This window comes from Balaenoptera musculus, chromosome 20 (assembly GCF_009873245.2).
Source record: "Balaenoptera musculus isolate JJ_BM4_2016_0621 chromosome 20, mBalMus1.pri.v3, whole genome shotgun sequence".
Taxonomy (NCBI): domain Eukaryota; kingdom Metazoa; phylum Chordata; class Mammalia; order Artiodactyla; family Balaenopteridae; genus Balaenoptera; species Balaenoptera musculus.
Window position 1 is genome coordinate 20,390,493 of NC_045804.1, and position 24,575 is coordinate 20,415,067.

At 43.8% G+C, this 24,575-nt stretch overlaps 1 protein-coding gene across 1 annotated transcript; it reads right to left on the bottom strand.

The window, feature by feature from the left end:
- Positions 1-19,820: 19,820 nt before the first annotated feature.
- Positions 19,821-22,552, bottom strand: LOC118887095 (keratin, type I cytoskeletal 16-like). Its single transcript, XM_036837651.1, is given in 7 exon segments — positions 19,821-20,120; positions 20,439-20,564; positions 20,652-20,813; positions 20,921-20,939; positions 20,941-21,072; positions 21,215-21,297; positions 21,774-22,552. Coding segments are annotated over 7 exon segments (1,245 nt in total). The 5' UTR covers positions 22,272-22,552; the 3' UTR covers positions 19,821-19,895.
- Between the last annotated feature and the right edge of the window lie 2,023 nt (positions 22,553-24,575).

Here is a 24,575-nt window from a genome sequence, read left to right on the forward strand (position 1 = left end):
AGGGAGGTGGTGGTAACTATAGGGAGGAGGCTGCTATACCTGACATCTAGCTCTGGGTTTCCCAGCAGCCAAGGCAAAAAAGGAAACATGATGAAATCTAAAACTCTCACTAACTGAAAAGGAGGCACATCTGACTGTCAAGAGAGATAAATATCTTCTAAGGTCTGAGGTCTGAGAAGGATCTGTCTTCATAGACTCTGAAGGACACAGAGCTTTCATTTCCTGAGCCCTGGGCTAGGCACTACCACCGATATTCTCACTTAATCCTAAGCCTCTTGGGGAAGGTGTTACAGTGTCCATGTTATAGACTTAGAGAGGTAAAGGCAAGGAAGCTGCCTGGGCCTCAGTCACCAAGAGCTGAGCCCCTCCCAGCTGCCACTGAATGTGCAGCTGTCCCAAAGCTGCCAGGATGCCCCATAACGCCAACCCCTGGCAGCATCACAGCCTCCTGTTACCACCGAGCTCCGGTCACTTCTCCTAGGCACTTACTGGCCAGATTTGTCAGCAGCAGAGACTTTTGCCTGAGGACCTTCTCTGGCCACAAAAGCCCATTCTGCCAATGTACAGGACAGGCCAGAGTGCTGGGGGGGGGGGGTGGTTAATGCCACTCTCCCTGCCTGAGACTGATGGAATGGGAGGATAAATACCCCAGCTCCCTCGTCCTTTAGAAAGAACGCTGAGGTGGGAGTTCCCTGGTGGGATTAAGCTCCAGTTGTCCACAGTGTTCACTTGCTTGATAACACAGCCCTTATTAGCTTCCTTCCCCTCCCTGTCTCACTTCCCACTTCCTAATGGTGTTTCATGAGACATCACCCAAAACACTTCTTGCACTTGACATTTTTGTCTAAGGATCTGCTTCTAAAACCCAAACTGAGGCACCTGAACTTTTGGGTTTTAACTATATGTGCCAGTGGTATGCTGGTAAATGTTCACCCACCAGATATCCAGGGAGAGGGGAAATATATACATTATACACAAATAATATATAATATATAATTTACTAATATATAATTATATAATTTTATAATATATTGTACATATATTATATAGACTAATATATAATTATATAATTTTACAATATATTGTACATGTATTATATAATAATACAGAATATGTTACAAATTATAATAAATATGTAATTTTATAATGTATAACTATATATTACACATAATATATTATATAGTTATATATCATATATTCTAATGTATCATTATTTATTATTATATTAATTACATATTATATTAATATATTCATGATATTATATAATTGTATATTATAAATATGTAATAGTCATAAATAATATATTATATATAATATAAATTCTATAAATTTATAATTAGTATATGTATAAATGATATATTTATAATCATATTTATAAATTTTATAAATATAAATATATAATCTATAAATTTTACTAATATAAGCAATGTCTAGCAGCAATTTACAAATAATAAGACGTACTCTTTAATTGTAGGTCCATAGAGTCAAATGATTCCCATAGGATGCTTTCACTGATTTTGCCAAACTCTTGCAATCTCTGGTTGCCGCTGATAATAAAGTGTTGTTCTGACATGAATGCTGGTTAAAGTTTGTGTTTACATCAAGGGATAATATAAAACTGAAACAGCAAAGGCCTAGGCCCTAACTTCAGTCATTTACCAATGATGTAAGTGACTCTTTGCTAAGTCAAATATCAGATTCCAAATACTGAAAGGGTATTTTTTTGTATTTTTTGCTATTCAGAGGGCAATGGCTACAGACATGACACACTTTTCAGATTAATCTGCATTTTTTTAACATTTTTCTTCTTGAAATGTTAAAGCCTAGACTTTCTTAAGTCTGGACAATCACTAAAACACAACAAATCAAGCCCTGATTTGTAGCATGGGCCATTTCCATGGTGTTAATGCCCCACTGCCTTACCTGGGGGGGGGGGGGGCAGCAGCCAAGACCGGGCTGCCCAGGGGCGCTTGGCCATGGGGGAGCGGGGGAGGGGGGGGCGCGGGTTGCGGAACCACACTGCACACACCAGCGGCACCTCTAGGAGAAAGGCAAAGAGTGCCCTTCCCCGCGTAGTGGCCGTAAATCAGCATCTCCTTTAAGGCCAGGGCTGCTCCTGATTGATCACCATAGCCCCCACTCTGTGCCCACCCTGAGCCCAGCACACCTGGCCCAGAGCAGCCTCTAAGTGGACATGGGCTGAGTTCACTGGACTCCTGCGAGAACTCGCCTTCTCTGCAAACCTGATCAAGTCAAACGAGACCAGTGGTCTGCTCATCTGGAAGATCTACCCTAAAGTGGGATGGGTGGGGGGGACACCGTTCTAACACCCCACCTACCAGTCATGTGCCCTTCAGCAAGTGGCTCAGCCTCCTTGAGCCTCAATTTCCTCACCTGTAAAATGGGACAAGTGCGGTACGGGGAGATAGCAAGGAGTCCTGGCAGAGAGCGGGCAGGGAGGAGGCGTTCGCTTCAGCCCAGCCTTAACAGGCAGGACACAGAGCCTGCCCCCAGCCTTGCTGCAAGAATCAAAGGAGGTAACAACAGGTCGGGCGGCTTTGAAAACTGTCCGAGAGAGAGGGAAGAAGCAAGCAAACATTTATTGGGGGCCTACTGTGTGCTTTGTCCACCTTTTGTCTCCTTTCATTCTTTCATGAACCCCTTCAGGTAGATGCCAACACCCTAAATTTACAGAAGAGGAAACTGAGACTCGGAGAGATGAAGAGATCAGCTCAAGGTCACGCTCCAAGTTCAACCCATGTGGTCCTCTTGCCTCCTTCCACTATTCCACACTACCTTCTGCAAGGGACTACGATCTTACTTTAAGCTTGTTTTATTTTTTCTTTTTGGTTGTCACTTTTGATTTGTATAGCCATATTATTATCTAAATACAAAGTGAATTTAAAAATCTATTATATGGTGTCACATGCCACTACATGGATGAACCTGGAGGACATCACACTAAGCGAAATAAGCCAGACACAGAAAGGACAAATACTGTGTGATTCCACTCGTAGGAAGTACCTATAGTAGTCAGAATCATAGAAACAGAAAGTAGAAAGCTGGCTACCAAGAGCTGGGAGGAGGGAGGAGAGAATTAGTGTTTGGGTGGGTATAGAGTTTCAACGTTGCAAGATGAAGTTCTAGAGATCTCTTGCACAACAAGGTGAATATATTTCACACTACTGAACTCTACACTTAAACTTTAAGATGGTTTTAATAATTTATCATACAGCTACATGCACCCCTATGTTCATAGCAGCACTATTCACAATAGCACAGACTTGGAAACAGCCTAAATGTCCATCAACAGATGAATGGATAAAGAAGATGTGGTACATATATATGATGGAATACTACTCAGCCATAAAAAAGAATGAAATAATGCCATTTGCAGGAACGTGGATGGACCTAGAGATTATCATACTAAGTGAAGTAATTCAGAAAGAGAAAGACAAATACCATATGATATCACTTGTGTGTGGAATCTAAAATATGACACAAATGAACCTATCTATGAAACAGAAACAGACTCACAAATATAGAGAACAGATTGCTGTTGCCAAGGTGGAGGGGGTGAGGGAGAGGGATGGATTGGGAGTTTGGGATTAGCAGATGCAAACTGTTATATATAGAATGGATAAACAACAAGGTCCTACTATATAGCACAGGGAAATATAGTCAATATCCTGTGATAAACCATAATGGGAAAGAATATGAAAAAGAATGCTTATATATATGTATAAATGAATCACTTTACTGTACAGCAGAAATTAACCTAAAATTGTAAATCAACTATACTTCAATAAAATAACAAAAAAACTTTCATATAGCAATATAAAATTGACAGTCCAACAGGGAGGGGGAAGGGGTAAGCTGGGACGAAGTGAGAGAGTGGCATGGACATATATACACTACCAAATGTAAAATAGATAGCTAGTGGGAAGCAGCTGCATAGCACAGGGAGATCAGCTCGGTGCTTTGTGACCACCTAGAGGGGTGGGATAGGGAGGGTGGGAGGGAGAAGCAGAGGGAGGAGATATAGGGATATATGTATATGTATAGCTGATTCACTTTGTTATAAAGCAGAAACTAACACACCATTATAAAGCAATTATACTCCAATAAAGATGTTAAAAAAAAAACCACAATGATTTAAACCTTAAAAAAAAAAAAAAAGTTGACAGTCCAGGATATTAGTGTGTGCAATCTGTTTTTAACTAGGAATTTGATGTGGTATTCAACAAATTAAGTGAACTGATTCTTTGGTTTTTAAATTTTTTGTTTATTTTCTTTGTTCATAGACACACATACACAATTTTATGTATATATATAAAAGTGTGTGCACTTTTTTTCCTTTCCTGTTTTTTTGGATCCCCTTTTCTCTTCTACTCTCCCCCTCCACCACATCAGTCTCCCACCCTACCACCAAGGTAATCCATGCTAATCACAGCATATGTTCCCATTTATATTTTTGGTGCTCATAACTGTACACACACACACATGCATTTATATAAATGGGGGACTGGCTTTTATTTATTCACACAAGTGAGATCAATATCCTACAAGTGCTTTTCTACATTTAAGGAATCTCTCTTGCCATCTGACATAGCTCCAATTTATTGATCATGACAGCTGTTGAATATTCCATAGTATGAATGGAGCACTGTTACTGAACCAAACCTGGGTCCACTTGCCTGCACACAGTAAAGCCAATCTACTGACACCAGGTTGCGGTGAAGGAAAGTGCAGCGTTTATTGCAGGACACCAAACAAGGAGTCTGGGACAGCTAATGCTCAAAAAGCCTGAACTCCTCGATGGGTTTCAGCAAAACATTTTTTTTTTATTTTTATTTTATATGGGTATATAGTTGATTAACAATGTTGTGTTAGTTACAGGTGTACAGCAAAGTGATTCAGTTACACATATCCTTGTATCTATTCTTTTTCAAGTTCTTTTCCCATTTAGGTTATTACAGAATATTGAGCAGAGTTCCCTGTGTTATACAGTAGGTTCTTGCTGGTTATCTATATTAAATATAGTAGTATGTGTATGTCAATCCCAAACTCCCAATTTATCCCTCACCCCCCCCACCTTTCCCCTTTGGTAACCATAAGTTTGTTTCCTAAGTCTGTGAGTCTGTTTCTGTTTTGTAAATAAATTCATTTGTATCACTTTTTTTAGATTCCACATGCAAGCAGAATATCATATGATATTTTTCTTTCTCTGTCTGACTCACTTTACCTAGTATGATAATCTCCAGGTCTATCCATGTTGCTACAAATTGCTTCCATGTCTTGGCTATTGTGAATAGTGTGCAATGAACATTGGGGTGCATGTATCCTTTCGAACCATGGTTTTCTCTGGATATATGTCCAGGAGCGGGATTGCTGGATTATATGGTAGCTCTATTTTTAGTTTCTTAAAGAACCTCCATAGTGGCTGTACCAATTTACATTCCCACCAACAGTGTAGGAGTGTTCCCTTTTCTCCACACCCTCTCCAACATTTATTGTTTGTAGACTTTTTGATGATGACCATCAAAAAGTCTACAAACAATAAATGTTGACTATCATCAGCAAAACATTTTTAAAGGCCAGGTGAGGGAAAGGAGTCCCAGGGTATATGATCAGCTCATGCACAATTCTCTGATTGGTTGATGGTGAGGTAACAGAGTGGTATCACTCTGTTAAAATTATCAGTCCTGGGCTTCCCTGGTGGCGCAGTGGTTGAGAATCTGCCTGCCAATGCAGGGGTCACGGGTTCGAGCCCTGGTCTGGGAAGATCCCATATGCTGCGGAGCAACTAGGCCCGTGAGCCACAACTACTGAGCCTGTGCATCTGGAGCCTGTGCTTCGCAACAAGAGAGGCTGCGATAATGAGAGGCCCACGCACCGCGATGAAGAGTGGTCTCCACTTGCCACAACTAGAGAAAGCCCTCGCACAGAAATGAAGACCCAACACAGCCATAAATAAATAAATAAATAAATAAATAAATAAATAAATAAATACCTTTCATCCTTAAAAAAAAAAAAAATTATCAGTCCTTAGGCTCCAGTAGGTCTGGGGGCTACATGCTCATGGTCATCAAGTAGTTAATTTCTTCCATTTGGTGAAGGTTTTAGCATCTGTAAAACAACTCAGGAAACGTGCATCAGATACTATTATCTAGGTACTTCAGAGAGGAGCTAAAGCAGAGGATATGGGGGAAGGGTCTGTCCCAGGAAGGCCCCATAGGGTCCTGCTTGGTTATGGCACTATCCCCTTTACTATACACTACCAACGGTTGTCACTTGGTTTTCCATTTTCAGCCACTATAAATAATGCAGCAATAAATATCCTTGTACATATGTCCTTTTATACTGGTCTTTTATTTCTATTAACTTATTCATTTAATAATGAAGCCCCTTAAGTATTTGAAAATCACCTTTGCCATGTACTCACATATAAGGAGGCCAGAAAGGAGCCTAGGAGAATAAAAATCTTGGGGACAGAACAATAGATGAATATTTTGGTTTTTTATTTTTCTGTTTATGTTGTCACACTATTCATATGGCAGATAAAAACAGTGTTACTGAACGCAAGTTCATGTGCGCTATGCGCAGTGAGGCCAAACAAACCAAAACATCGGATTTTGGAGCAGAGAAAGATTTTTGCAGGGTCATGCAGGGAGAATGGGTGGCTTGTGCCCAAAAAAAACCCCAAACTCTCCGAAGGGTTTCAGCAAAGCATTTTTAAAGAAAAACTCAGGAAGTATGCATGAGATACTTCTGGGTACTTCAGAGAGGAGCTACAACAGAGGATATGAAGGAGGGGTCTGTCCCGGGAAGACTCCACAGGGTCCTGCTTGGTTACAATTGGAAGGAACAAAACATATCTGTTTTAGGTGTAATAATCCTATAATTGTAGGAAAGAAAGGAACATTTGGACCCCATCAGTGGGTTAACAGGGAACCGAGTCAGAAATGGACTCTCCTTCCAAATAACCTTTTATGCTTTAACACCCCTTGATCTGCTCAAAGCCCTTCTGGTGTCCTGGACAGATGGGGAAGCAGGGACACAGAGCTATGTCTGCCCATGGCAGTGACCACACAGCACATCAGAGGAAGGGGCAGCACATCAGAGGGAGGCCAGATAAAGAGCTGCACTTGCTCACTGCCTCAGCTCTCACAGCCCCGACTCCATCCCTCCATAGCTCAAAAATATACTTGCTTTCTCTTCTGCGGCAACCTTGGAGCAATGTGATGAAAGGCACGTGGAATCTAGAGAAGTCTGTCCCCAAGAATCTTCCTCCTGAGAACGTTCCATGGAGACCAGAGAGAGCAGAGTCTTCTACACCAAACCCATGGCTCTAATCCACAAATCTTGAGTATCCCTTACATGCTAGGTGCTGTCTAAGTTTGTTGGGGACAGGCAAAACCAAAAGCTTCATGTGTGTTATGTTTCAGGAAGCCATCAGAAGATCTTAAACTACAAGCTACAGCAATGGGAAGGCAAACAGAAGAAATCACTTATCTCAGGTATCAGGAGTGACACAGTGCTTTTAATAGCTCTCGGAAACAATGGGCCCAAAGAATGCAAAACCTTTAGGAGCTTACCACTAAGCCATTGACATCAGCAGATACACTTTATGGGCTATCATTAATTCTCACTTCAGCCATTGTTTAGCACTTTATGCAATTATCTAAAACAATATTTTACCAACTTTGACACTTAACTCAAGCATTAAGAATCTGAGGGTGTGTTCAAAATAGACAAGTTACGAGGAACATTCAAGAGCACTCAACCTCCTCATCTCAGGTGCCAGGATCTTAGGAAGCAGGAAAGACCAGCCAAGAGCAAAATGCAGTCTGATTTGACATAGAGAACAGACTTGTGGTTGCCAAGGGGGAGGGGACATGGGGAAGGGATGGACTGGGAGTTTGGGATTAGCAGAAGCAAACTAGTATATATAGGATGGATAAACAATAAGGACTATATAGCACAGGGAACTATGTTCAATATCAATGTGATAAACCATAATGGAAAAGAATATGAAAAAGAATATATATATGCATAACTGAGTTGCTTTGCTGTACAACAGAAATTAACACAACATTGTAAATCAACTATACTTCAGTAAAATTTTTAAAAATTTAAAATGCAGTTTGATTTGGACTTGAATCTTAGCTTGAGAAATCCAAGCATTTCCAGATGGAAAACCTGCTTCCTTTACTGAAAGTGAAATTTACATTTCTGCTTTGATAATGTCTTTCTGTAAAGGGGACTCATGATGAATATGACAAAACAGAAATAGACTCAGAGATATAGAGCACAAACTAGTGGTTACCAGCGGGGAGAGGGAAGGGAGGAGGGGCAAGATAGGGGTAGAGGATTAATAGGTATGAACTACTATGCATAAAATAAATAGGCTACAAGGACATATTGTACAGCACAAGGAATATAGCCAATATTTTATAATAGCTTTAAATGGAGTATAAGCTATAAAAATATTTAGCCACCATGTTGTACACCTGAAACTAATATAATGTTGAAAATCCACTATACCTCAATAAAATAAAAATATTAAAAAATAAAAGGGGCTCATGTTTTGTTTACACTGGACACAGCAATGAACAGGAGACACGTGGTTCCTGCTCTTAGGCCGTTTTTCTAACTAGCTGAGAGATCCAAAGAAAATTTTTTTTTCCTTGATTAGTTGAAATCTCAGTTTCCCCATCTGTCAAATGGAAGACTTTGTCATGGAGCTTCCCGAGGGTCCACCGATGGGTGGTATTCATTCTGAAGACACAGGCACAAACAGTTTTGTTAAAATCGCTCCCCACACCCAGGTAAAGTGTGTTCTGCACACTCTGTTCTGACATCTCGTTACTGAACAACTCATGAGCATGTGCTCAGGAGTTTTTAACAACCCAGGCCAGGACTATATGTCTGTGTCAGAGTTCTTGCATAACATCAGCTTTAAAAGTGACAGATGAATCAATTCACAAAAGATATTTTTTAAAGATAATACTCAAAGTTGGTGAGCATGTTTTGAAATAGGCACTCCCATTCCCTGAGGGAAAAATATGTAAATTGGTACAACTTCTCTTTAAATCAATTTGGCAATACAAATTAAGACCCTTAAAATATTCATTGTCTTCTCACCTAGTAATTGTACTTCTGGGAATCTAGCCTAAAGAAATACTGCAAAAATATATGAAAGCAAAGCTTTATGCAGAAAGATGTTCCATTGTTGCATTATTTTAAATGGCAACCAAAAAAAGTGGAAACAGCATTAAATTGTACTTGGTGTGATTGTAGTTATGTTTGTGTATGTATATATATATGAAAGAAACTCACCAAAATGTTATCAGTGAAGAACATGAGTTCCCACACTGAAAGATTCTGCTAAGTGCCTAATCCAACAGATGAAGACACAGCCACATCAAGGCAGAATATGTGATATTTCAGCCACTGGAGAGAAAGAGAAGAACCTAAAACCTTCTGGGGGAAGGGTGGGAATGGGATAGTATGAAGGATCTAGAATCAAAATAGAATTAGACTTCTCAAGTGTAATACCAGAAGCCAGGAAACAGTGAAGAAACAATACCTCCAAAATGCTGAGGAAAAATTATTTCCAACCTAGAATTCCATACCCAGCCAAACTACCAGTCAAGAGACTAACAATATTTTCAGAAATGAAAGGTCTCAAAAATTTAACCTCTATAAAACTTTTCATAAGAGTATGTGTTTCACTCAAATAAAGGGAGGGAGAGGGGAAAAAGGGAGACATGGGATCCAGAAAACACGGGGTGCAATAGAGAGAGAAGAGATGTCCAAGACGATGGTGAAGGGAGATGCCTGGGTGACAGCAGGCCCAGAGAGCACCCAGAACAGACTGGAGCAGGAGGACAGAGGGCTCCAGGAAGGACATCTTCAAGAAGATGAAATTGATGGAATAGGCAGTGTTTAACACATTAAGAGGAGATGTATACATCTGGCAATGAATTAGTGATAGGTACAAAGAAAACTTACACAAACTGAAAAACAGATATTTATTCTGAGGAAATTTAATATAGTGTAAAACATGATTTGGTTGTGAATAATATTTAAATAGTCATAAAAATATAAACATTAAACATTTATCTAATGAAAATTTATTGAGAGGGTAGGAAAAAGTGGATAGGGAAAATGCACATAGAGAGCTAAATTCTCTTCCTATACAGCAGTGATTAAAAACTAAACCTGAAAAATGGCCATACTACCCAAAGCAATCTACAGATTTAATGTGACCCCTATCAAATTACCAAAGAGCATTTTTCACATAACTGGAGCAAATAATCCTAAAATTTATATGGAGGCATGAGAGACCCAGAATTTCCAAAGCAATCCTGAGGAAAAAGAACAAAACTGGAGGCATAACCCTCCCAGACTTCAGACAATACTACAAAGCTACAGTAATCAAAACAGCATGGTATTGATACAAAAACAGACATATGGATCAATGGAACAGAATAGAGAGTCCAGAAATAAACCCACACACCTACAGTCAATTAATCTTCAGCAAAGGAGGGAAGAATATACAATTGGAAAAAGACAGTCTCTTCAGCAAGTGGTGTTGGGAAAGTTGGACAGCTGCATTTTAAATCAATGAAGTTAGAACACTCCCTCACACCATACACAAAAATAAACTCAAAAAGACTTAAAGACAGTACTTCCCTGGTTGTCCAGTGGTTAAGAATCCACCTTCCAATGAAGGGGATGCGGGTTCAATCTCTGGTCAGGAAACTAAGATCCCACATGCCGCAGGGCAACTAAGCCCACACACTGCAACTACTGAGCCCGCAGGCCACAACTAGAGAGTCCACATGCCACAACTACAGAGCCCACTTGCTCTGGAGCCTGCGCACCACAACCACAGAGCCCATGCACTCTGGAGCCCCCACACCACAACTAGAGAGAAGCCTGAGAAGCCCGTGTGCCACAACAAAGAGCCCGTGCATCACAGTGAAAGATCCCACATGCCGCAACTAAGACAGGATGTGGCCAAAAATAAATAAATCGATAAATACTTTTAAAAAAAGATTTAAATATAAGACATGACACCATAAAACTCCTAGAAGAGAACATAGGCAAAACATTCTCTGACATAAATCGTAGCACTGTTTTCTTAGGTCAGTCTCCCAAGGCAATAGAAATAAAAGCAAAAATAAACAAATGGGACCTAATCAAACTTATAAGCTTTTGCACAGCAAAGGAAACTATAAACAGAACGAAAAGACAACCTATGGAATGGGACAAAATATTTGCAAATGATGCGACATACAAGGGCTTAATTTCCAAAATATACATACAGCTCATACAACTCAATAATAAAAACAAAAATCAAAAACTGGGCAGAAAACCTACACAGACATTTCTCCAAAGAAGACATACAGATGGTCAATAGGCACATGAAGAGATGCTCAACATCACTAATTACTAGAGAAATGCAAATCAAAACTACAGTGAAGTATCACCTCACACAGTCAGAATGGCCATCATCAAAAAGTCTACAAATAATAAATGCTGGAGAAGGTATGGAGAAAAGAGAACCCTGCTACAATGTTGGTGGGAATGTAATTTGGTGCAGCCACTATGGAAAACAGTATGGAGGTTCCTTAAAAAACTAAAAATAGAGTTACCACATGATCCAACAATCCCACTCCTGGGCATATAGCTAGAAATGATGAAAACTCTAATTCGAAAAGATACATGCACCCCAATGTTCATAGCAGCACTATTTATAATAGTCAAGACATGGAAACAACCAAAGTGTCCATCAACAGATGAATGGATAAAGAAGATGTGATATATACATATATATACAATGGAATACTACTCAGCCATAAAAAAAGAATGAAATAATGCCATTTGCAGCAAGATGAATGGACCTCAAGATTATCATACTAAGTGAAGTAGTCAGACAGAGAAAGACAAATATCATATGATACCACTTATATGTGGAATCTAAAATATGATACAAATGAACTTATTTACAAAAGAGAAACAGGCTCACAGACATAGAAAACAAACTTATGGTTACCAAAGGGGAAAGGTGGGGAGGGATAAATTAGGAGTCTGGGATTAGCAGATACAAACTACTGTATATAAACTACATAAACAACCAGGTCCTACTGTATAGCACAGGGAACTATATTCAAAATCTTATAATAAACCATAATGGAAAAGAATATGAAAAAGAGTATATATATATATACATATATATATATGTGTGTGTGTGTATATATATATATATATCTGAATCACTTTGCTGTACATCAGAAACTAACATTGTAAATCAACTATATTTCAATTTTAAAAAAATAAACTAAAACTGAAAAAAAATCAAGAAATTATAGCATAGCCTGTTATTTAGAAATAAGGAGATCAATTGGTTCAAGATGGCAGAGTAGAAGGACATGCTCTCACTCCCTCTTGTGAGAGCACCGGAATCACAACTAACTGCTGAACAGTCATCGACAGGAAGACACTGGAACTCACCAAGAAAGATACCTCACATCCAAAGACAAAGGAGAAGCCACAGTGAGACGGTAGGAGGGGCACAATCACAATAAAATCAAATCTCATAACTGCTGGGTGCATGACTCACAAACTGGAGAACACTTATACCACAGAAGTCCACCAACTGGAGTGAAGGTTCTGAGCCCCGTGTCAGGCTTCCCAACCTGGGGGTCTGGCAACAGGAGGAGGAATTCCTAGAGAATCAGACTTCGAAGGCTAGCGGGATTTGATTGCAGGACTTCGACAGGACTGGGGAAAACAGAGACTCCACTCCTGGAGGGCACACACAAAATAGTGTGTGCATCGGGACCCAGGGGAAAGAGCAGTGACCCCAGGGGAGACTGAACCAGACCTACCTGCTAGTGTTGGAGGGTCTCCTGCAGAGGTGGGGGGTGGCTGTGGCTCACCATGGGGACAAGGACACTGGCAGCAGAAGTTCTGGGAAGTACTCCTTGGCATGAGCCCTCCCAGAGTCCTCCATTAGTCCCACCAAAGAGCCCAGGTAGGCTCCAGTGTTGGGTCGCCTCAGGCCAAACAACAAACAGGGAGGGAACGCAGCCCCACCCATCAGCAGACAAGTGGATTAAGCCCCACCAGAGAAACAGCCAGCTCTACCCACCACCAGTCCCTCCTATCAGGAAACTTGCACAAGCCTCTTAGATAGCCTCATCCACCAGAGGGCAGACAGCAGAAGCAAGAAGAACTACAATCCTGCAGCCTGTGGAACAAAAACCACATTAACAGAAAGATAGACAAGATGAAAAGGCAGAGGGCTATGTACCAGATGAAGGAACAAGATAAAATCCCAGAAAAACAACTAAATGAAGTGGAGATAGGCAACCTTCCAGAAAAAGAATTCAGAATAATGATAGTGAAGATGATCCAGGACCTCGGACAAAGAATGGAGGCAAAGATCGAGAAGATGCAAGAAATGTTTAACAAAGACCTAGAAGAATTAAAGAACAAACAAACAGAGGTGAACAATACAATAACTGAAATGAAAAATACACTAGAAGGAATCAATAGCAGAATAATTGAGGCAGAAGAACGGATAAGTGACCTGGAAGACAGAATGCGGGAATTCACTGCTGCGGAACAGAATAAAGAAAAAAGAATGAAAAGAAATGAAGACAGCCTAAGAGACCTCTGGGACAACATTAAACACTACAACATTTGCATTATAGGGGTCCCAGAAGAAGAGAGAGAGAAAGGACCAGAGAAAATATTTGAAGAGATTATAGTCGAAAACTTCCCTAACATGGGAAAGGAAATAGCCACCCAAGTCCAGGAAGCGCAGAGAGTCCCATACAGGATAAACCCAAGGAGAAACTCGGAGAGACACATAGTAATCAAATGGGCAAAAATTAAAGACAAAGAAAAATTATTGATAGCAGCAAGGGAAAAATGACAAATAACATACAAGGGAACTCCCATAAGGTTAACAGCTGATTTCTTAGCAGAAACTCTAAAAGCCAGAAAGGAATGGCATGACATATTTAAAGTGATGAAAGGGAAGAACCTACAACCAAGATTACTCTACCCGGCAAGGATCACATTCAGATTCGATGGAGAAATCAAAAGCTTTACAGACAAGCAAAAGCTAAGAGAATTCAGCACCACCGAACCAGCTCTACAACAAATGCTAAAGGAACTTCTCTGAGTGGGAAACACAAGAGAAGAAAAGGACCTACAAAAACAAACCCATAACAATTAAGAAAATGGTCATAGGAACATACATATCGTTAATTACCTTAAACGTGAATGGATTAAATGCTCCAACCAAAAGACACAGCCTCGCTGAATGGATACAAAAACAAGACCCATATATATGCTGTCTACGAGAGACCCACTTCAGACCTAGGGACACATACAGACTGAAAGTGAGGGGATGGAAAAAGATATTCCATGCAAATGGAAATCAAAAGAAAGCTGGAGTAGCTATACTCATATCAGATAAAATAGACTTTAAAATAAATAATGTTACAAGAGACAAGGAAGGACACTACATAATGATCAAGGGATCAATCCAAGAAGAAGATACAACAATTATAAATATATATGCACCCAACATAGGAGCACCTCAATACATAAGGCAACTGCTAACAGATATAAAAGAGGAAATCGACAGTAACACAATAATAGTGGGGAACTTTAACACCTCACTTACACCAATGGAGAGATCATCCAAACAGAAAATTAGTAAGGAAACACAAGCTTTAAATGACACAATAGACCAGATAGAGTTAATTGATAGTTATAGGACATTCCATCCAAAACCAGCAGATTACACTTTCTTCTCAAATGCACAAGGAACATTCTCCAGGACAGATCACATCTTGGGTCACAAATCAAGCCTCAGGAAATCTAAGAAAATTGAAATCATATCAAGCATGTTTTCTGACCACAATGCTATGAGATTAGAAATCAGTTACAGGGGAAAAAATGTAAAAAACACAAACACATGGAGACTAAACAATACATTACTAAATAATCAAGAGATCACTGAAGAAATCAAAGAAGAAGTCAAAAAATACCTAGAGACAAATGACAATGAAAACACGACGATCCAAAACCTATGGGATGCAGCAAAAGCAGTTTTAAGAGGGAAGTTTATAGCTATACAAGCCTACCTCAAGAAACAAGAAAAATCTCAAATAAACAATCTAACCTTACACCTAAAGGAACTAGAGAAAGAAGAACAAACAAAACCCAAAGTTAGCAGAAGGAAAGAAATCATAAAGATCAGAGCAGAAATAAATGAAATGGAAACAAAGGAAACAATAGCAAAGATCAATAAAACTAAAAGCTGGTTCTTTGAGAAGATAAACAAAATTGATAAGCCATTAGCCAGACTCATCAAGAAATAGAGGGAGAGGACTCAAATCAATAAAGTTAGAAATGAAAAAGGAGAAGTTACAACAGACACCGCAGAAATACAAAGCATCCTAAGAGACTACTACAAGCAGCTCTATGACAATAAAATGGACAACCTGGAAGAAATGGACAAATTCTTAGAAAGGTATAACCTTCCAAGACTGAACCAGGAAGAAACAGAAAATATGAAGAGACCAATCACAAGTAATGAAATTGAAACTGTGATTAATAATCTTCCAACAAACAAAAGTTCAGGACCAGATGGCTTCACAGGTGAATTCTATCAAACATTTAGAGAAGAGCTAACACCCATCCTTCTCAAACTCTTCCAAAAAATTCAGAGGAAGGAACACTCCTAAACTCATTCTATGAGGCCACCATCTTCTTGATACCAAAACTAGACAAAGCTACTACAAAAAAAGAAAATTACAGACCAATATCACTGATGAATATAGATGCAAAAATCCTCAACAAAATACTAGCAAACAGAATCCAACAACATATTAAAAGGATCATATAAAATGATCAAGTGGGATTTATCCCGGGGATGCAAGGATTCTTCAATATACATAAATCAATCAATGTGATACACCATATTAACAAATTGAAGAATAAACACCGTATGATCATCTCAATAGATGCAGAAAAAGCTTTTGACAAAATTCAACACACATTTACGATAAAAACTCTCCAGAGAGTGGGCATAGAGGGAACCTACCTCAACATAATAAAGGCGATATACAACAAATCCACAGCAAACATCACTCTCAATGGTGAAAAACTGAAAGCATTTCCTCTAAGATCAGGAACAAGACAAGGATGCCCACTCTCACCACTATTATTCAACATAGTTTTGGAAGTCCTAGCCATGGCAATCAGAGAAGAAAAAGAAATAAAAGGAATACAAATTGGAAAAGAAGAAGTAAAACTGTCACTGTTTGCAGATGACATGATACTATACATAGAGAATCCTAAAGATGCCACCAGAAAACTACTAGAGCTAATCAATGAATCTGGTAAAGTTGCAGGATACAAAGTTAATGCACAGAAATCTCTTGCATTCCTATACACTAATGATGAAAAATCTGAAAGAGAAATTAAGGAAACACGCCCATTTACCATTGCAACAAAAAGAATAAAATACCTAGGAATAAACCTGCTTAGGGAGACAAAAGACCTGTATGCAGAAAACTATAAGACACTGATGAAAGAAATTAAAGATGATACCAACAGATGGAGAGATATACCATGTTCTTGGATTGGAAGAATCAATATTGTGAAAATGACTATACTACCCAAAGCAATCTATAGATTCAATGTGATTCCTATCAAATTACCAATGGCATTTTTTACAGAGCTAGAACAAAAAATCTTAAAATTTGTATGGAGACACAAAAGACCCTGAATAGCCAAAGCAGTCTTGAGGGGAAAAAACGGAGCTGGAGGAATCAGGCTCCCTGACTTCAGACTATACCAGAAAGCTACAGTAGTCAAGAAAATATGGTACTGGCACAAAAACAGAAATATAGATCAATGGAACAGGATAGAAAGCCCAGAGATAAACCCACACACCTATGGTCAACTAATCTATGACAAAGGAGGCAAGGATATACAATGGAGAAAAGACAGTCTCTTCAATAAGTGGTGCTGGGAAAACTGGACAGCTACATGTAAAAGAATGAAATTAGAACATTCCCTAACACCATACACAAAAATAAACTCAAAATGGATTAGAGACCTAAATGTAAGACCAGACACTATAAAACTCTTAGAGGAAAACATAGGAAGAACACTCTTTGACATAAATCACAGCAAGATCTTTTTTGATCCACCTCCTAGAGTAATGGAAATAAAAACAAAAATAAACAAATGGGACCTAATGAAACTTAAAAGTTTTTGCACAGCAAAGGAAACTATAAACAAGACGAAAAGACAACCCTCAGAATGGGAGAAAATATTTGCAAACAAAGCAACTGACAAAGGATTAATCTCCAAAATATTTAAATAGCTCATGCAGCTCAATATTAAAAAAACAAACAACCCAATCCAAAAATGGGCAGAAGACCTAAACAGAGATTTCTCCAAAGAAGACATACAGATGGCCAAGAAGCACATGAAAAGCTGCTCAACATCACTAATTATTAGAGAAATGCAAATCAAAACTACAATGAGGTTTCACCTCACACCAGTTAGAATGGGCATCATCAGAAAATCTACAAACAACAAATGCTGGAGAGGGTGTGGAGAAAAGGGAACCCTCTTGCACTGTTGGTGGGAACGTAAATGGATACAGCCACTATGGAGAACAGTATGGAGGTTCCTTAAAAAACTAAAAATAGAATTACCATATGACCCAGCAATCCCACTACTGGGCATATACCCGGAGAAAACCATAATTCAAAAAGACACATGCATCCCAATGTTCATTGCAGCACTATTTACAATAGCCAGGTCATGGAAGCAATCTAAATGCCCATCGACAGACAAATGGATAAAGACGATGTGGTACATATATACAATGGAATATTACTCAGCCATAAAAAGGAACAAAATTGGGTCATTTGTAGAGACGTGGATGAATCTAGAGATTGTCATACAGAGTGAAGTAAGTCAGAAAGAGAAAAAGAAATATCATATATTAACGTGTATATGTGGAACCTAGAAAAATGATACAGATGAACCGGTTTGCAGGGCAGAAATTGAGACACAGATGTAAAGAACAAACTTATGGACACCAAGGGGGGAAAGCGGCAGGGGTGAGGGATGATGAATTGGGATATTGGGATTGACATACATACACTAATATGTATAAAATGGATAACTAACAAGAACCTGCTGTATAAAAAAATAAATAAAATAAAATTCAAAAATTCAAAAAAAAAAAAGAAAGAACGAGGCAAATGACAAAAGTAAGAACTAAGACTTGAAAGTGGGAGGTAGGTATGGAGGTGTGTGACACCTGGGGATGTCAGCCTGGGAATGGCTCTTTTTCTTAAAAATCTAATTATGTTCTACAGACAAAACTTTGATTTTTTTTGTTGTTTTGTTATGTTTTGTTTTGTTTTGGCCACACTGCATGGCTTACGGGATCTTAGTTCCCCAACCAGGGATTGAACCCGGGTCCCGGCAGTGAAAGCGCCGAGTCCTAACCACTGGACTGCCAGGGAATTCCCATAGCTTTGATTTTTTAATCAAGATTTTAAAATATGGAAGGCATCCACAGCAAGTGAGAAGTGTGGTACACCTCAATAGCCAAGTAGGGTGGATTCATGGGGTGCAGGGGGTGGGGAGAGGCACCACGGTGGGTTGAGACGGGAAGGCCAAGCATCCCAGGAGAGAGGGAACAACACAGGTGGTTGAACGGAGGGGACCTGATGGCCTCCTTATTCTTGATCTGTACCACATTCTCGTTAGAAAGGTCATTAGGTAGAAATGAGGGTGGGGGAGACGGACAGCCAGGGATTCCAATTAGTAGGCTGGGCCCAGTTCTAGGGAGTGAGGAAGCAAGTCTGATGGCGGCGGTGGTTGTGGGGATGAAAAGGAAGCAGGGGTGACAGACATTTCTAGGGGACTCGCGGGCACACGATTCACTGGCTGAGGGGAACGAGGAAGAGGAGGGAGCTGATGGGAGTGATGAGGGGGAGCAGGTTGGAGAAGAAAGATTCAGTCCTAACCGTGGACACCACCCCCAAGGCAGAAGGCTCTCCCTCCCCCATCCAACACTAAAAATCATTGTGTGCAAAGGTGAGGCTCCAAGGGGTAGAGTTAGGAGCTCAAGCTTGGGAGTCTTGGGTTAAAATACCTAAAAAGATAGAGCCGTATAAAAGAAAGGCATGGACTTTGCAGCTGGACAGACTTGAGGCACAGTTGTGCCACGTCGTGTCTGTGTGACATTAAGCACCAAGATGAGCCTGACCACAGCCCCCTCACAGTCGCCAGGTGAGTCGGAGGAAAGAGCTGCTGTAAAACGCCTCACACAGCATCTGCCAACACGAGCGAGCTCCCTCCCATCCTATGTCCCAACTCCCACTCCCCCGACGGCATGCAGGTCTTCAAGGAAGACCCTACAAGCTCTTCTGGGCTTGGCTCTTTCCTGCATCCCTCAGGCTGTGAGGTCCCAGAAGATTCCTGGGAGGCACCTCCAATTCCCCTCCCATCAGCTCAGGAACGGAGACCACACAGGATTGATGCATCAACCAGAAAGTCAGCGTTATTAGCCCACCACCAGCAGAGAGGGAGGGAAGACAGCTGGGGTGAGCAGGGGCTGGACCCAGGCCTTCAGGTGGTGAGGTCGGCGGGTGGGCAAAGGCGGCCCCGGGACCCTCAGGAGCCTTACCTTCACAGGAAACATAGTTCTGGCCGGATGGGTGCTGGGAGGAGAGGCTGTAGGGAAGAAAAGATAGAGCGGTTAGGTGTGTTGGGAGCAGCAGGGTGGGGCTGAAGGGTCTGTGGGGCAGGACAGGGGGGGTCCCCACTCACTGGGCGTCCTCGCCCTCCAGCAGGCAGCGGTAGGTGGTGATCTCCTGCTCCAGCTGAGTCTTCACGTCCAGCAGGATCTGGTACTCGTGGTTCTGCTGCGCCATCTTGCAGCGCAGCTGGGCCAACTGCTCCTCCACGCTGCAGATCAGCTCCTGGATCTGGGCCAGCTGCAGGCAGTAGCAGTTTTTGGTCTCCTCCAGGCTCTTCTCCAGGGATGCTTTCTGTGAATGTGAGAGAGCGAAAGAGAGAGTCAACGGAGGGGGTCACTGCTGTCCCCCCAGGTCTCTGGGCATGTTTCCTGAGAGGTGCATGGATTTTTGACCCCAGCTGGGCTACTGATGGGCTAGGCAACGTGGAGAAAAGTTATTCCACTATTTGTTCTGGGCCTTAATTTCTCCATCTATATAATGGGTACAGTGATCCCTCCAACCCACTCCTGGGAAAAGAGAGACGGAACCGTACTGCAGCGGTGTTCCATTACAGGGGGTGGTGCCATTACTGGCGACTTGGAGGCTGGGGCTGGGCCTGATCCTTCTTACCATGCAGAGCTGGGACTGCAGTTTGACCTCCAGGCCCCGGGGCACCCTTCGGAGCTCATTCAACTCATTGCGGCTGTTCTGCATCAGTTCGCTGTTAGAGGTCACTTCTTTGCTCAGCTCCTCTGTCTGAGATAGGAAAGAACAGAAGGTGTGGGGCACTCCAGAGGCACCCCGGCTGGGAGGTCCTGCAGGAGGACTGAGGACCCACATCACCTTGCTCAGGAACCAGGCCTCGGCATCTCTGCGGTTCTTGTCTGCTATCTGTTCACACTGGTCGCGCATCTCATTTAGGATGTGGCTCAGGTCCACGCTGGGGACAGCATCCACCTCCACGCTGACGTCCCCGCTGGTCTGACTCCGCAGGGTAAGCGTCTCCTAGGAAGGGATGGGGGGAGGCGGTCAGCTCAGCTGCCCCCTTCCCTGGCCCCAGGTGCATCTGCAGACCCACTGGATCAGCCTCCAACTGCCAGCAGCAATCTTACCTCCTCGTGGCTCTTCTTCAGCCAGCTCCTCCTTCAGGCCCTCGATCTGCATCTCCAGGTCAGTGCTTACCAGGGTCAGCTCGTCCAGCACCCTGCGCGGGCCATTGATGTGAGCCTCCACGCCCTGGCGCAGGGCCAGCTCATGCTCATACCTGGCAAGACAAAGGTCAGGGCTTCAGGGTCCATCATGAAGCTTCTGAGGCTCCAGACCTGCTGGTCCTCCTGTCTGGACAACCCCACTGCTCACCCCCTGCCCTCTGCTCTCTGCCCTCAGCCCACCACCGTGCTGCTCACTTGGGCCTGAAGTCATCGGCTGCCAGCCTGGCGTTGTCAATCTGCAGAAGGGGCTGTGTATTCTCTACTGTGGCCTCGAAGATCTGCAGAGGGGGTGAAGGACAGGTCCGGTTAGCCAAGGCCCTGCTGCTCAGGGGTGAACAGCAAAGAGGGGAGAAAGGAGCCTCCCCATACTTGGGGTTATCTGGCTGGCAGGTCAGTCTTTACTCTCCCCCAGACAGCCTAGGGTGCCTTCTCCACCCAGCTCAGCATGTGCAGGGGATGCACCCACATATCCACCACCCCATCCTGGGCCCCATCTTACTTTGGAGAGAAGCTGATCCAAAGAATGTTTGCAGGGAGCAAGAGAGTCAGGGTACCAGGTCCAGCTCAGATACCCTGACGCTAAAAAGGGACCCTCCGCCACCAGTTCTGAGTAGTCCATGGCCACTCCTCAAAAGCGGGCCTCAGTCTCCCTGTTTGTAAGACGAAGATGCTAGCAAGCGTTTTTCTAGGGTCCACTGCAGCCATGACCTCTAGCAACACTCCACCACCAGAGCCGCCCACCTGGCCACCCCACCTTGTTCCTCAGGTCCTCGATGGTCTTGAAGTAGGGGCTGTAGTCACGGGCAGGCCTGGGCCTCTGATTCTGGTACCAGTCACGGATCTTCACCTCCAGCTCCGTGTTGGCCTCCTCCAGGGCGCGCACCTTCTCCAGGTAGGAGGCCAGGCGGTCGTTGAGGTTCTGCATGGTGAGCTTCTCATTGCCAGAGAGGAGGCTGCCATCGCCACCACTGAGGCAGACTCCAAGGCCACCACCATATCCTCCAACGAAGATGCGACCCAGGGCCCCACCAAACCTGCTGCTGCTGCTGAAGCTGCCACCATAGCCGCCCCCGAGCCCGCAGACACCCCCGGAGGACTAGCGGGAGGAGGAGACAGACAGGCCCTCGTTGGCGCTGGGGGCCCGGCAGGAGCCTCCGGCCGGGACGGAAGACCCGCGGCTGGAGCCACCGCCGATGCCACAGGAGCCCTTGATGGAGCTGGAGGAGGTGAACTGGCGCCTGCAGGTGGTCATGGTGAGAAGAGAGAAGAGAAAGGTGCTCGGGGAGGCTGGGAGGATGCTGAGACGTCCTCAAACCCCAGGAACGTTTATATGCACGTGAGGAAGGAGGGGCCCTCCCGGCTGCTGACTCCAGGCCCCCCTCCGGATTCCATCACTCCAGATCCCATCCAACTCCCCTCTCCAGATCACTCAGCCCGGGGTCAACTCACTTCCTGTGTGCCTCTCTGAGTTCCCACCCAGCTTTTGGGGGTGTGGAGCCGAGAGAAAACATACCAACTCAAGTTGGTGGTGACTCATGCCAGGCAACGGGAATCTAGCTGGAGTTAGTTCCTGGAGCCTGAGGGGCCAGCAGTGCCCTGGCACAGGCGAATTTGTGGTGACTGCATCCCTGGGCAGTGAGTCAACCCATGGAAGGACTCCCTGCCCCACGGTGACAGCCTTGGATGAATGGCCTCAGCGACGCTGTCCAGGGGCTGTCTCAGGATGCAGCTGTGGGAACCCTACATGGCTGGCTGTGGACAGGCGAGCTGGGTTCATGGTCCTGCTCTGCTCTGCTCACTGTGTGACCTGTGCCCCCCCCCCACCCGCCATCTACCTTCTCTGGGCCTCTGTTTGCCCTCAGTAAAGTGACAAGGCTGAACTGGGCAATCTCAGAGTCCTTTCCAGTTCTACAAATTCTGTGACTCTTATCCCAGCTTCAGAGGCTGCCTTTGAGCCCCCAGGACCTCCAGAAGTGGTATGTACCATGAAACGAGCAGGTAGCAGCTTGAATCCCTGCCCTGCCCCGTACAAGCTGCGTGGCATAGGTAGTCCTTTAGTCTATGAGCCTCTGGACCTCAGTTTTCTCATCTGTAAAAGGGGAGGGCATACCACCAGCCACAAAGGAACATGCATGAGGGACCCTGCTGGCCCCTCCCCAATGGCCAGCCCTGACCCCCAGCCTCCCCTTCCTTCCTTTCCAGCCCAGCTACCCCTCATCCGCCCCTCCTCGCCCACCTCTATGCTCTGGCACCTGCCCTCTCCTCTGCTCTCCCACACTCCCACACTTTGAGCGGCTCCCCCGCCCAGCGCATTGCTTCACCTAATCACAGGCACCCACCGTAAACTGTGGTGGGAGGGACTCCCCATCCTGCTGCCGGTACTACCTGTGACCCCGAACCCCGCCACGAGACTCCAAGACCCCACACTGTATCCAGGGCTTAGATCCCAACAGTTTTCTCTGGAGAGTCCACAGCTTCCAGGCTGGACTTGGCAACTTTATTCGTTCAGTTGAGGAGACGGGGGAAGGTGGCTCTCTGGTCACCTGCCACGCTCAGGTATCGCATGGAGTTCCCTACACATGCCACACGGTTCTGTGAGGGGCCTTATTCCTGCCACCAGTTCACAGATGAGGAGGCTGGAAGGGTAAGTGGGCTTACCAAGACCCCAGTCAGTGGGGAGCTCAGGCTTGAACCCCTGTCTGTCTGCTCACCCAGCCCGAGTCCTCTCCACCATCCTGAACCACTCTCTTTTTGCCCCTCCAACATACATCCCTGTCTTGAATCAACCCTGTGAGGTGAGGAGGAGAGAGGGAGAACCAGAGAGAGCCAGAGAGAGAGGGTGATTTGCCCAAAGACACTGGGTTTAAGCTGCAGAGCCGGGACTTGATCCCAGAGATGGGCTGTCTTCAACTCTCCCGCAATGCCTGGCAAGCATGTCCGTTACCATCTGCCTCCCCGAGGTGCCTGGAATGAGCTCTGCCCATGGTGGGCATGATATTGGCCTGAGGGCTGAAGGCAGGATTGGGGGGTCTGGACCCCAACAAAGAGGCCTCCTTGGGGTGCCCTGGGGGGTGACCGACAGAGCTGGCCACTGTCCTTGCTCTGCAGCGCCTCTGTGGAGGTGAGAGGAGGCGGAAGAGGGTTTGCCTCAGCCTGAGCCCTGCTGGGCAATACCACCTTGAACCTTGGGGCAGGAAATTCTGTCTCCGCATAACCAGGGCTTTGTTTCTGCCACATCATGTCCCTCATCTGGAGGCACAGGGCCCAGAGGGATGAGCAGAGCTGGTACCCAGCCTATGCCTTCAGGGCCAGGCCTGGGAGAGAGAACCTGCTATTCCCTCACCTAACCCCCAAAATAGGCAAAAGGGACCCTGGAATCTTAGACGAAACCCCCACCATCCCAGGCTTCAGGATGGGCCTGGAGTTCAGGTCCAATCACAGATTCATCACCTTTGGAACTGGAAATGGCCTTCAAGATCAGCAAAGACCACCAAGCCCCAACCAGAGAGCACCAAAGACTTGTTCCATGTTAAACAGGACAGAAGTAGAGGAGCAG